Below are 14,465 nucleotides of genomic sequence, written 5' to 3'. Positions count from 1 at the left end.
GGCAGATGCAGCCTACAGATTCTGTCCACTCTCAATGTCTTCCCATAAAAATCATCCCCAAATTTGGCTTGTAATGCTACACAAGAATCTCTTAAAATGTGGGTTGGCTCTTAAAAGAGGAGGAAGAGCTGGTTCAGTGCTGGCGTCTGCATTGCACTGGTGCTGGTGTCCCATCACCTGGATCATGAGGTAGCATTTCATCTGGCACTCTGTTCAGCTCCACCATGGAGACACTAGTTATTATGCTGCAGTTGGTTTATCAGTCGTTCTATAAATTTAATTTCTATGTCCCAGTAACATAAAAGCTTATAATTAAACTTAATAACTGCCTAGAGACATGAAAACGATGGTTGCTCCATATAAAAACAGATTTTGGCTTACTTTGCTGCAGCACATGTAAACACATCATTTGATCTGTGCCAGTAACCTCGTTTCTGTACATGCATTCAAGCTTTTTTATTAAAAAACCAAAGATGAGCATTTTTAATCCTAACTTACAAAATGAATGGGAATACTTCCCTGTGTTTGTGCACTGCATGCAGTCTCATCTCACGTGTTCTGTCTGTCGTCTTCTGGTCTGATGATGTATTTGGGACACAGAAAGCCTTTTGTCTGGCAGGATGTTGGTTAGTGGGAAGAACATGTGCCATGGTGCACAGAGCGAGGCGTAAACACAAACGTTGTAGTGGCATTACAGCCACACAATGCTGTCACTTTGTTAACGAGTCGTATCGCTGCTGTGGATCTGCTTTGTGTTTGTCCTCATCACCTTTTGCTTTTCAAGAAAAATCATTTGTTGTTTTTTGTATATTGGACAAAACTGTGGAAAATTTTTAACAAAGGGGAACAGAGCTTGTGAAACTTTATAAATTCACCACAGAATGTGAAAAGTTTAAAGAAAAATAAAGCCTACAGTTCAGTTGTGTAGTTTTTTCCATGACAGCAGCAGCAGCACGTGAAGTCATCCAGGCCAGAGAGGACAGACTGCAGACCACAGCCGTGACCTTTAGCTGTTGTCTCAGCTAAAACACAACCTGATGGTTTTCTGTCTGTTAAAATAGAGTAAATGACACACTGAGCTTTCCAAGGTACACTCTGCACTGCTTGATTATCTTCTTCTAACTCCAGTTGGTTTCGTATTCCGAATATTTTGAGGTTCAATGTTGCAGCTTTTTATGCACTCCATTGTCTTAAGAATTCAGCTGGTTACAATGTTGCGAAATAGGAAATGAGGGCGATTACAATGAAAGAGCTTGACCTCAAACACTGTCGTCTGACAGCCTGACCACTATATGCTTAGACATTATACTTACCAATATACTTAAGGTTACATACAGAATTTATTATTATTCTTAAATAACTTTTTTTTTAAACTACAGTACCACCAGAGTTTCTTTCTGTTTTTTCTTTTGGACCCCTCAGGCAGGGAAGTTTAAGACTTTTACTTCTAAGCATTGGGTTTGTTTTCTGTGAGTGTTTTACTGCCTCTGAGCTGCTAATTAGCTGCTAATTGTTACCCTGAAGGTAGACTTTTAAACTTTGCAAAGGAATAAAACACTTAGGTTAAGGGTTATAGACTGGGCAGCGCTTTGTGAGAAACACATATAGATATATATTTTTCTCAAATGTGAAACTGTAAAAATCAAACAGGACTCTGAATGCAAGACGATCTTTGAATTAAAACAAAATTCAAAAGCTAGAAAAATGTACTTGGAGTATCTGCAGAACCCACGTAAACACAGAGAGAACATGAAAACACAGAAAAGCCCTAGACTGGTTTCAAACCCTGGACTGTGAGGCGACAGTGCTAACCACCTCACCACTGTGCCGCCCCCACCTCTAAACCCCATCTGCCAATGCATCAATACCTCAGAATTTGTCTGCTTTTATACTTTCACATCTGAGTTCATGAAGTGGTGGCGCTCCCCCCACTCTGAGTGATGGATGTGTGAGGCTGTGAATAATTGCAGGGAGGGGAAGAGAACGTCCACTTTTTTTTTACCACCTTGTGTTTCTCCTGAGGGCCGCTGCCGGCTGTGTGGGCCGACTTTTTGACTGAGGATCAGAACTGAGGCTGTTTTAGTCATGCTCTGTGGTGGTCACTGAAAACACATGATGTCCTCGCTGTAACCAAACAAAAATAACACTGAGTCATTCAACATCATATATTGAACGATATCATTTAATTAGTCAGGACAGGATCCAATTAACAAGCTCCAAGTCTTTTGATAACTGCAGTTATTAATGAGTGTCAGTCATGGCAGTGAAGAAAGACCTGAGTGTTTAAATACTCGCCTGTATCTCATATGTGATCTCTAACCACGTCCGATTGGCTTCAGTGTGTTGAACTGGGTCAAATTAAATGTGAACTGAATTACTGACTGTACTGTACTTGCATTTAAAAAGATAATTTAAATGCATTTCAGTGGCAAAGAGTGAGACAACCAGTACTTGAAACCAGATCACTGACGCAGTCGTTGCCCTCCATGACGGAGCCGACTGCAGACTTTTTACAGGCAGGTTTTCAGGCTCATAAAGGTCGTATTTTTGATACCCTGAAGTTAGACTTTGGGTGGAGGATCATTTTAACACAGAGTTGAAGTCCTGCCCAGCTGCCAGAGTACGTGGCATGGTTCACAATGATCTCTGACACCCACACACATTTCTCCTGCAGGTCCCCCAAAGTCACCAAAGCGGTCTCGGTGCAGACCCTCATAAAACATGTAACATGCCAGCACCTCCACCCATACACAGAAAGGATCGCTTCATAGTGTGTGTGTGAGAGAGAGAGAGAGAGAGAGGGAGGAAGAAGAGCTATAAATCGCAAGCTGGCACTTTCAGGCGAGGCAGGAAGCTTCTCTCGCTGGATTTAGGAATTGTGGGTAATCAGATCCAGGCAGGGGGAGGCGAATGAAACAGAAGCCGGTGTAAAATAAGTGGAAGAGGAGAAGGAGGAGGAGGAAGAGGCCAGCTCTAACACAAGGCCATCTGCTCATTAATGCTCATAAATGCCACTCTGCATTTTCAATTATGCGGGTACCTGCCTACATCGAGCCACATTGTTTTAATGGAAGCCCCCCTTTGAGCTGGTGCTGCAGATTTCAGCAGAAATGCCTTCCCAACTGCCAGCAAAGAAAATCCTGGAAAACCTCCAAACACTCACTGTGCACAAAAGATGCCACCATGGCAGGTTTAAGTTTGGATAATAAAGCAATAAACCGGAGATGCAGACCTCTAATTCACATTTTATAAGCTAATTCTCTCCATTTCTTATGAACCCGCTTTCATTGTTGGCTCAGTAGCATTCTTACAACTGTAGTGTTGCAGAGTAAGCCATGCCTTCATCAGATAATTGTATTAAAAGCAACCACACCCTAAATCTAAATATATACGTCTGTATCTAAATCTAAATGGAACATGAACAGGTGACATCTATGAATTCAGTCCTTGTACAGTACCCAGTTTTTGAGGCTTGCATGTATGGAGGTTACTGCTGGGACAGGACTTGACTGACCTGCAGTAAACACTGACCTTGACCCTGTCCAGCTCTACTGGGATGAACTTGGAATGCAGACTGTGACACACCTTATCACACAGTAGAAGTGATGGACCTCATTAACGCTATGGATGAAACCAAGTCCTTGCAGGCAGGTTCCAACATGTGGGTGAAAGATTAAAGTCAGAAGCGTGGAGGCTGTTAGGGCAGCTCATTAATACTCATGTTAATGGTTCAACGTTTACAAATGGTTATATTATGTAGACAGTCAGGGTGTTTGAACACTGTAATAATCGACAGTCAGAACAAGTTTGTCATTTAAAAACAAACAAAAGCAAGCACAGTCATGCCTGAAATTTCAATACAATCAAACTTTTTCATTTGCAAAAAACTTTGGCTTGTTGGGCCGCTTTTTTTTTTTTATGTCTAGAAAGGCTCAAATTTTTAAATTGCAAAGCTGTCGAGGTGTTTTTCTGCACAGCCTACAGGTTCCCTCCCCCAGCAGTTTGTGGCTGACCTCCTGACCCATAGGTGGGTGCCGGGTCAAACCTAATAGTCTCCAGCCCTGTTAATTACTCAGGCATCTGGGGTCACAAAAGCCCTGCAGCAAAGCCTTATGAAAACATACCTGAGAGGGTTTCTCTTGGGATTTAGCAGGATTTTTCTGTTTCGCCTGCTCTGAAGGTCCTGAGGATGCGGGGGCTCATGCCGAATCTTCTTTCTCAGGAGACTGAAAAGATTCGGCATGAGCCCCCGCATCCTCAGGACCTTCTATCGCTGTGCCATTGAGAGCATCCTCACTGGATGCATCACCACCTGGTATGGCAACACCACCGCTTACAACCGCAAAGCTCTCCAGAGAGTAGTGCGGTGTGCTGAACGGATAATTGGAGGTGAGCTTCCCTCCCTCCAAGACATCTACAGGAAGCGGTGCCTGAGGAAAGCAGGGAGGATCATCAAGGACTCCAGTCACCCCAGCCATAAACTCTTCAGACTACTTCCATCAGGAAGGAGGTTCTGCAGCATCCGGTCCCGTACCAGCAGACTGAGAGACAGCTTTTTCCACCAGGCCATCAGACTGCTGAACACGTCATAGACACCTCACCCTCACTACTGGAACTTCAACATTATGCACTCCATACTGTACATTAATGCCACTGTTTTGCACATACCTACCTCTGTATATTTTATATTTTATATATCTTATTTTATTGTTTACTCTATTTCATTTGTAAAACATGTATATACACACTCACACACACACACACACACACACGTAGAAAAACATATTTAGTACACACATTCAGTAATGTATATACCTTTATATATGGTACATATATTTATTACTTTTTAGATTAACCATTTTTATATTTTGCTTGTTGCACGTTATTGTATTTTGCACAACTCTGTTGCTTGTGAAGCTTGCACACAAGAATTTCACTCGCATGTACTGTACCAGTGTACCTGCACATGTGACGTGACAATAAAGGTGATTTGATTTGATTTGATTTGATTTGATTTGAGTGTCTGACTCATAATTTGTGACCAAAGGAAGGAGTGGATCATAGCAAAGGAAGAGAGCCTGGTGGAGAGGAAACATAACCAACTGTGCAGATTTAGGTGTAACATGAGACGAGCAGTTTTCTAAATGTGAAATTTTATGGTGTTTGTGTTTTATCAGTGTTTACATGTAGAAATAAGCATCAGTGCCTTTTCATGAGTTTCATGTTAAATAATGGCATATCCCAGGTAACTTAAAATGCACATGGCATCCCGTTAAAGATGCTCTAAAAGCTGGGGAAGGTTTTAATCATTCTTCACCGTTTCTGGGGGACATCCAGACAGGACTGGTGACCTGATCCTGGATGCTGTGGAGGAGGTTGGTGTCACATGAAAGTAAAGGCTGTTGCAAACACTGGTAGGGTAAGAGGCGGTGCTGTTATGGGGGCATTAGTGCCTGAAGAAAAACACCTTGAACTCAGTCCGTTGTTGGATAAGTAAGCAGCAGAGACTCGATCAGCACAGCTGTCTGAGTCAGATTGAAAACTTCAGCTGTGGGTATTTTGACATTAGTCTGACGCTGGGCTGCAAGAAAAAGGTCTAATCCCTTATACAGGGTTCGATTTTTAGCACGAGTCGCACTTCAGTCTAAGCTCAGGCTTAGCTGCACTTAGGCTCCACTTCACTCTGATAATCAGACTAAACTTCCTGAGTTAAGCCTCGCTCCCACTGCACCATCTGCAGACGTCTGGTCAGCCTATCATCACGTCTCTCATCTAATCTCAAACTGTTCACACACAACAAAGCACTCAGCACAACAGCACAGTGTCAATATGCAAAAGTTTATGTGTTCATACATGGACTGTATAGAGCAGGAAATGGCTTTGTCTTCATATACTTTCTATTAATGCAGTGTTCTCACACCTTTTTAAGGATTCATTGGGAACAGTGTTATTGGATGCTGCCATTTATAAATTACCCACAATTTTATGTAATGAATGGCACATTTTTTTTAATGGATCTTCCTATTATCAACTCCAAATGGTAATCATGTGTTTTGTTTTGTTGCTAACAAGTATTTTTTTCATAAATTCTTGAAAATGCCATTTAATGCTATAATTAAATCAGACTTATATACAATAACTGTGCACGTTTGTCACTCACACATTCACATTTCTTATCATTTTATAGTGTGCAATGTTGGCAGTAACCTAAAACAGGAGGCTTTGTGTCATGAAGATGAAGGAGGTCCTCACCTGTTCATAAATCTGTGTATTGAGGAAGAACAGGGACTCACTAAAGACATTAAAACAGAATATTTCCCTCTAAGTGTTGTTTCAAGTTCTAATATTTCTGGCTGCACATTATTTCTTTTTTTAATTCAGAAGATTTTTACTTAAAGTGACAAAATTGTTAAGTGCAGTTAATTCAGCATTGTCTTAAATAATGCAAATGTTCCAGATCCTATGGACACCCCTAACTGACACAGCAGATTAAAAACAACAATAAAATAATAAATATAGAGTGTGAGACCATCTGAACTCCCCATGATGCAATGTGATCTAGTTATTTACTGTAAAAGGGTTAATAGGCATAGACAGGGTGAGATATAATCAAGTATGTGTTGAATTCACAGAAGTCTGTAAGTGTGTAGGACATGACGTGCAGAGGTGCCCGTCAAACCTTACATGGTGCATTCCACACCAGCTCGACAAGTAATTTAATCTTAATCTTCTTTTATGAAAACAGCTATCGATCGATGAGAACATTTCACCTTTTTGTCCCAGTGAAAAGAACCAGTACATTTCCCAGATTAAATTACTTGTGTAGACAGATTTGTTTTCTCTTTTGTTTTCTCCTCCCTGCTCAGAAACTCTTTCACTCTCAAGCAGAAACTGAGGCTCTTTGCCTCAGTACAAAGAGTCTGAGTGAGGTCCAGAGCTGTGGAGGCAGTTCGTCCAACACAATCAGTCGCCCGGCTGAAGACTCCCTCCTTCCTGCCTGTGGGGGGCTTTGCCTTGGGTGGCAACAACACAAGGAGAGCCAGGGATTTGTACAAAAGCAGGGTGCTGTATGTGTGTGTGTGTGTGTGTGTACCTGTTTAGGCATCTTTGTGGGGACCTAAAATTGGACTGTTACTATACTTGTGGGGACCAACAGTCACTTGTGAGAACAGACAAGCCGGTCCTCACGAGTTTGAAGGCATGTTTGACACTCAAAATGTGGTTTAGTGTCAAGGTTACAATTAGGTTACAATTAGGTTATGGTTAGGTTTAGGTTAAGAGCTAGGGTTAGGGTAACCAGCTAGGAAAGCATTATGTCAATTAGATGTCCTCACTAAGATATCTCTGTGTGTGTGTGTGTGTGTGTGTGTGTTTTCTTGTTTGGGTAAGATGGCTCGCTGCCAGAAGTCTTTTAGGTGACTTGCGTTTAACAGGCCTTTTCTGATTTGCCCATTTGTATAGAAGTTATTCAGAGTCACATGTGAAAGCCTTTAAAGTTTGACTCGCTGTTGGTGAGACGCACTGCTAAGATCTGCCAATCTGCCATTTGAATCAGTAAAACTTCATTTTCCACCTTTTTTAACTGCAGTCTCTTCTGTCAGAACATCGACACTCATGCGCTGCCTGTTCATGTCAGGAGTTATTGCAAGTCACCCAGAGAGTTTATGTTATCTCCAGTCCTGTTCTGTGTCCATCAGGAATGTGACACTGACTTTAAGGATGTGGCCTCTCCTGCTACAAGTTCAACTTTATTTATAAAACTCAGCAAAACCGAGCAGTGTTTCCCAAAGTACTGTCCAAGAGACAATAACAAGGCTGTCATTGCCACGGAGCTCTGCTTTTAAAGATGGTCCACAAATAGGTTCTCTCACTACTCTGTTGAGGCAGTTTCACATAAATAAGGTTTAAACATTATTTCTGGTTGTACATTTCATCAACTAAAACGCTGTACTCCAAACCATAAACTTTTCCTAAAACCAACAAAGACTTTTTTAAAATGCCAACAATAAAAGTAAAATTGAAAGCATTAAGGTCCAAAAAGTGAAGTCAGTGCAGAAGTGCCTTCAAGCTGGAGGTTGCTATGAAGTTTATGCTCTAAATAATTTGAATTTAAAATACTTTAAATTTATAGATCCAAAATATGCAATAAATGCATGTGTAAATGGATGGTATCCCTAAGCTGATAATCACTCATAATATTTGTAATAGAAAGTTAAATATCTGGATAATGTTTTGCAGTCTTCAGACATAAATGAGATGGTATCTTTCCACTTTCCCACATGCAAAGTCATCTTCAGACATGTCAAATAAAAGAGAAGTTCAGCAAGATGGCTGTCAGATCACTCGGTGTAGTTGTCGGGTAACAAAGAACATTTGTGCGTTATCAGATTAGCTGTCAGTGGTAGGCGAGGTGATGTAAAGAGCATGAATGTTTTTCATGGTGCTGTGACTGTGTGGTATGTACATCAGGCCTCTGAACCACCATAATGCCTCGAGAGGACGATCTGTTGTAATGCAGTCTGTCCATATGTTTCCCACTGCCTCTCTTCAAGTGGAATTTCCTCAATTTGCTGCCAGTGTCATTATATAAAGTGTGCAACCAATTAGTTTCCAAGGTGTTGTAATATTTGTGTAATATCTGCTTGGATTGTGGGCTTATGAGCAGAGGACTTTAATCGACCTTTAAATCTAAGTCTTTGCCTCTTCGGTAATGTGCAAATTCTGAGAGGATTATTTTAAATGAAGGAAAGAAAGTCGGTCACAGATGATGATAATGTGAAAACTAATTTTTTGATGTATCAGTTATTTAGTAAACAAAGTTAAAGCAGATGTATTCACTTTGAAGTTTTCAACAGTCTCAAAGTTTTGTACCAAAAAAAGAAAAAAAAAGATTAAATTCCCAATTTTTTTGTGGCAAAACTGACTCCGCCCCCCAAGAACTGTTGCTGATTGACCTTTTCCCAGTCAGCTAAGTTTATTGGGCAGTTTTAATGCACATAATATCCAAGTTACAACATCCTTGTTCTGAACGCTCAACCTGATTTAGCTCCGATGAGCTAGAAAAACAATAAAAAATTAAAAAATTAAAAAGAAGAATCTTACTGTAGCTGATCTGAGGCTTTAAAAAAAAATCCATAAATGTTTTTAGTCTCATCCTTAGTTTCTTTCAGGCTTTTTTTCCCTCCCTGCATGGAAACCAGAACACAGAAACACGTCTGATCAGTGGTGAAGGAGCTACCACTCACCAGCAGGAAAAACCACAAGTCAAACATTGTGATGTCTCTAAGGGGAGTCACCCAGCCATTATCCAAATGAAGAGTTTTCTTCCTAAATAACGTCCCATCTACTGTCACCAAATGTTTGCAGATGTGAGAGAAACTCTCATTTAAAAAAAAATGTTTTGAGGTGTCATAAACAAGTTTTCATAACAAAGGCGAGCAAGCGTGCTGTGGTGCTTCCTCCTCAACGGTTAAGTCACATAGGAATTTTGGCTCGCAGACATTTAATTAAGGCTCCCACCCAACAAAAACACATTGAAGATATGTTGAAGATAATGGTTTTCAAATTATTTTCACTCAAATCTAGAAGCAATCTTGTAACTCAGGAGCCATCTTGGAAATGCCTCTGGGCATCTATCTACTGCCTAAATGAATGGGAGGAAGCCAGAGCTTTCATTTCAACGTTCAGTGGGATGTAAACACTGCATGACTCACCAGTCAAATCAGATCTTTTTTTTTAAAGGGAGCTTAAAAAGTTTGATTACTTTCCTTTTGAATAAAGTTTTAAAGGTTTATTATCCCCATGGATACTGATGGGAGCAATTCATGATTCAAATTATCTTCATATTGCATTCATGAATCCAGCCCATAAACTCATCAGCATTTACTGAGGCCACAGTGCTAAAGAACCGAGACTCATTTTTCCATAGACTTCTATGCATTTACTTCTTTTTGCATCCAGAGATGTCGCCCCCTGTTTGTCATTTTTAAAAGTGCAGGTTTAGGGCAATTCTACATTTATTTCGCAGACTTGCAAGCTGCATCCATCTTTTACGTACCAGTAACATATTTATTAATTGAGCTATTTGTATATATCAGAACTATTTTGTTACATTTTGTAAGTTGAAGCAACTGTAACTACATAATTTCCTCAGGGATTAATAAAATATTCTGATTGTGAGTCTGACTTGCATGGATTTCTTTTCAGTCTACTTAGCACGCTCTGTTTCCTGACAGTATCACTGGGACGCTTCCTTCAAACTGATTTTCTCCCAGGCTTCCAGAAAAGGTCAGAGGAGCTGTTACTGCTGTAGTTGTCTTACTTATGACCACTAAGTGTATCTTCTTACAGGTCTTTAGTGTGTCTGTTGAATAATGTATTTTGGGGGGAGTAATCTAACAGTCGGGGGTTACTCTCGGTGTCTACGTTTTCAGGTTGATTATTAACGTGACTCGCCTGAACCTCACACTGTTTGGCTGTGGGTTGCCAGGTTCACGTTAAATGTCACCGTGATGTGCGTGAGGGTATCCTGCTGTGTTTGACAAGAAAGTTGTGTTACCGATTACAGCAGTCGAGGTGCAGCTGGACATTATGTTGGGTGATTTTACACCCTTTTCTGTCCATTTCTGTTAGTTGTGTTGTGTTTAATGTCCCTCAGGCATCTGATAAATGTCACTAGGTTGTTCAAGTGAAAACTTCTATTTCTTGCCCTGCAGACTGTCTTCTACATTACAATGTTCCTACAGGATCATTGTATCCGTGTGTGTGTGGGTGTGTGTGTGTGTGTGTGTGTGTGTGTGGGTGTGTGTGGGTGTGTAAACCAAGCCTGTAGTGGGATGAAAGTGACTGTGGTTCAGGCAGATGAAGCTTGTCAGGTGGTTTAACATGCAAAAATCATAGTCATCACCACAGCACATGGAGAGTGGCTGTTTTAAATGTCAGCTCTGAGTGCTGTGGAGTTTGCTGCTTTAAATACACACAGCCACTGCCTGTAAAATAAAGTGGGGTTACTAGAAAGGACTGTAGCTGTTGAATGACTATCCATGACTAACTGATGCTTTTTCTCTATTTATAGAATTAAACTTAATCATTGTTGCAATGGTCATTCAATTGTGTGCTTCATTGTGGCTGCTGTCAGACAGTTTTGTTGACCCTCGGTGCTCACCGATCAGTGAGAGTAGATTTCCCTGATCTGGTCACCTGAAGCACACTGTTCTGTCTGTGAGCAGAGTCAAACCCACCTGCTGTTCTGTTTGAGGCTTAGTGTTAACCATCTAAAGATGCTGTAGTAGAGTTCATGAGTAAAAATGTGGGGCTAGAAAAAGCAAAAGGAGCCATTTGTAACTATGAGTTACTCATTTTTTGCTGTTTTTGTTTCCGACATGAATCAGGTTTTTCATCCCGTCGTGGTTCGTGCTTCCAGTGGCTTTAGATTCTGTTTATTCACTTCTTATTTTTATGATATTGAGTTTCATGTGTGATTTGATTCATTGACCTGATTCAATACATGAGCCAGGGATCCTAAGTCAGTTAGCAGTGCCCAGTGCGCCATCTAGTGGTTGGGTTTTGAATATTTCCCCTGAACATCTCGATGCCGTGAGCTCTGTGTGGAACACTAATATTAAATTTAACATATAACCCAAACTATAAGTGTGATTTAAAACCTGCTGAAGGAATCCATGAAATGAATCTTCTTATGACATCACTGCTTAATGTCTGAGGCATCTTCATGACTGTGTTTATTTTTCTTTCCTTTCCCTCAGTGGAGAGAGCGGCGCTGGTAAAACAGAAAGCACCAAACTGATCCTGAAGTTCCTGTCAGCTATGAGCCAACACTCGCTGGAAGTATCATCCCGAGACAAGACGTCACATGTGGAGGAGGCACTGCTGGAGAGCAGGTAAATTACACCTATCGTTACAAATTAACTCCATGATGCTATGGGGTAATGGCTCAATTGCTTTCCTGGTTAACGATCACATCCTTTCTTCACTCCACAGTCCCATCATGGAGGCCTTTGGGAACGCCAAGACTGTGTACAACAACAACTCCAGCCGATTTGGGAAGTTCGTCCAGCTGCATTTCAGCCAGAAAGGCAACATCCAGGGAGGCAAAATTGTCGACTGTATCCTTTAAAACCTACTTGATGTTAAGTGGCCTACGCTTCCTTTCCCTGCTCATTTCCTACGCAGGCTTAGAATAAAAGAAGGCCATGCTTTAAGGGGTTAGCAAAATCGCTGTCAAGGGTAAAAATATGCAAAGTACAGCAAGCAAGAGAGAGCCACAGCTTCCTGTTCATTTATTAGCACAAATCCTTCATTAGGAGCACGAGGATTGTAACATGGATTACAAAGAGTATGTAAATTAGTCATAATAACCACTTTTTAGAATTTAGAATAAAACTGATTTGACTGGTTTTTTTGTTTTTCCTTCATCTTTATTTATGTGTTTATGTGTTCACATGTGTTTTGAAAGTTTACTTAAAGGTCCAGCTACAATTCAGACAACGTTTAACTGGCTGGTAAACACAGAATTGATAACATTTGTAATAAATTTTAATGCTGGTCTTTGCTTAAGTTGTCCTATTTGAACATTTCTGCAGAATTCTGTCAGCAGTTGTGCGTGCAGGCTTTTTTTGACTGTTTTGTGCCTTGACACTTGACACTTTTGTGGCTGCAGACCTCTTAGAAAAGGTGAGTGTTCTTCTTTCTTCCTCCCACCAAATCTGTGATTACATTTGAATCAGGAGTGCTGGAGGCCGCTGGTTTTCACTTTACATTTTCACTTTGTGAAATATGTTTGTAAAGAAGGGAGGGGCAAGCAGCTCCATGGAGTTTTTTGTTATCTTGTTGTAAATGCACGCCATCTTTGGGTTCAGATTTAGAAGTTTAAACTAACTAAGGCTGCTGTTCTCTGTGTTTGGTAAAATCTGAAAATTAGCATTAGTTTTGATGTGAAGATGTATATTAACTCTCCTCTTCCTCTGCAGAACCGAGTGGTCAGGCAGAACCCAGGGGAGAGAAACTACCACATTTTCTACGCCATATTAGCAGGAACCAACAACCAGCACAGAGGTGAATGAGGGGAAAAAACATCATCATATAATTTAATGAGCATTTAAGTAGGAAGTTTAACACAGATGAAGTTATGAGTCAGTACAAACAGACTTCAGGCACAGAAAGAGCAGAAAGCTAACATGGTTCAAATGTGTCATAGATGTTGTAATTTGGGTGTTTTTGTGTGTTTCTGTGTGTCTGCAGAGGCGTTCGGGTTGACACATCCTGACAGCTATCACTACCTGAGACAGTCCAGCTGCCAGGACGACAAGACAATCAACGACAAGGACACTTTTCAGGATGTTCTGGTGCGCGAGATTATGTTGCATTTACTGATTTAAGGCTAAAAGTAACAGTTATTTGCACTTTACTGTATGTGTTGTGTTCCAAAACATTTGATTTTGGTCAAATTTAAAATGTGGCAAAAAGGTAGAACGCACAGACTGCACATACTTTTCCATTTCCCTCATAGTTTGACACAAATGATATTTCTGTATGGTGCTGATGATTCATAATCATAAGTCAGAGTAAGAAACTTTTGATCCTGGTGACTGAAAGCTGAAATTACTGCTGCCAAACCAAAGCATCAGACTTATGGCTTTAAATCAGTCCAAACCTCAAAGAACGCCCTAAAGTCCTTTCAGCTTCTCAGGACGGATTGTGTCTAACAGCAACTTCCACCCAAAAGAAACAAAATCAGCTGGTGAGAATTTCAACATGAGGCCACCAGAGGCGACCTGAGGTTTTCATCCATTCTTTTCTCCTTGTGTGTTTGCGGTTCCCAGAACGCCATGCGAACGATGCAATTTACAGAGGAGAACATCAACGAGATCCTGCGCCTCCTGGCTGGGATCCTCCACACAGGGAACATCGAGTTCGTGACGGCCGGAGGGGCTCAGATTTCCTCCAAATCAGGTAGAGTTTACCCTTCCCTTCCACACAGTTTTCTTCATATGGTTACAATGAACTTTGGTGAGCTAATTGTGGTCCTACAAACACATAAGTCTGGCACTGTTGTCAGCAAAGTAGTTCTCATGATTAAACTTAACCACGTCTGAAACAAAGAACTGGGAAATGGCTCTTTTTTTTAAAAACTCACAAACAGAATGTTTAAAGTGTTTGTTTGGGAAGATTAGAACTAAATACTTCCACAGCTTGTCATTAGTTCGGTTTCACTTTCCTTGAAAACTTTTCATTCAGAGTAAAATATTCAGACTTCAGAAACAAACCGAGGATCTAAGCCATAGTTAACTTTGTCTCAGCATGTTAAAACTTTAATTTCTGACTGTTTTTAAACTTTCATCTGCTTTCACTGTGACTTCACCTTTGGGTTGATTAAAGGCTAATGCATTTAAAGGTCAAAAGCCAAATGGAAAGGATGGTGATGACAGTGATCATGGTGTGAATGAGGA

General features: G+C 40.7%; 1 protein-coding gene across 1 annotated transcript in view; it reads left to right on the top strand.

Annotated features, from left to right (window-relative positions):
* Positions 1–14,465, top strand: part of myo10 (myosin X) — a 127,242-nt gene that overhangs the window by 69,575 nt on the left and 43,202 nt on the right. Inside the window, exons 5-10 of the mRNA XM_019353980.2 lie at positions 11,763–11,897; positions 11,998–12,122; positions 12,677–12,690; positions 12,987–13,071; positions 13,258–13,361; positions 13,839–13,968. Coding sequence (XP_019209525.1) covers positions 11,763–11,897; positions 11,998–12,122; positions 12,677–12,690; positions 12,987–13,071; positions 13,258–13,361; positions 13,839–13,968 — 593 coding nt within the window. The remainder of the gene's footprint in view (positions 1–11,762; positions 11,898–11,997; positions 12,123–12,676; positions 12,691–12,986; positions 13,072–13,257; positions 13,362–13,838; positions 13,969–14,465) is intronic.

The sequence above is a fragment of the Oreochromis niloticus genome, linkage group LG18, assembly GCF_001858045.2.
Source record: "Oreochromis niloticus isolate F11D_XX linkage group LG18, O_niloticus_UMD_NMBU, whole genome shotgun sequence".
In the NCBI taxonomy this organism is placed as follows: domain Eukaryota; kingdom Metazoa; phylum Chordata; class Actinopteri; order Cichliformes; family Cichlidae; genus Oreochromis; species Oreochromis niloticus.
Note: the sequence above shows the minus strand (reverse complement) of the source record. Positions and strands in the feature narration are given on the sequence as shown.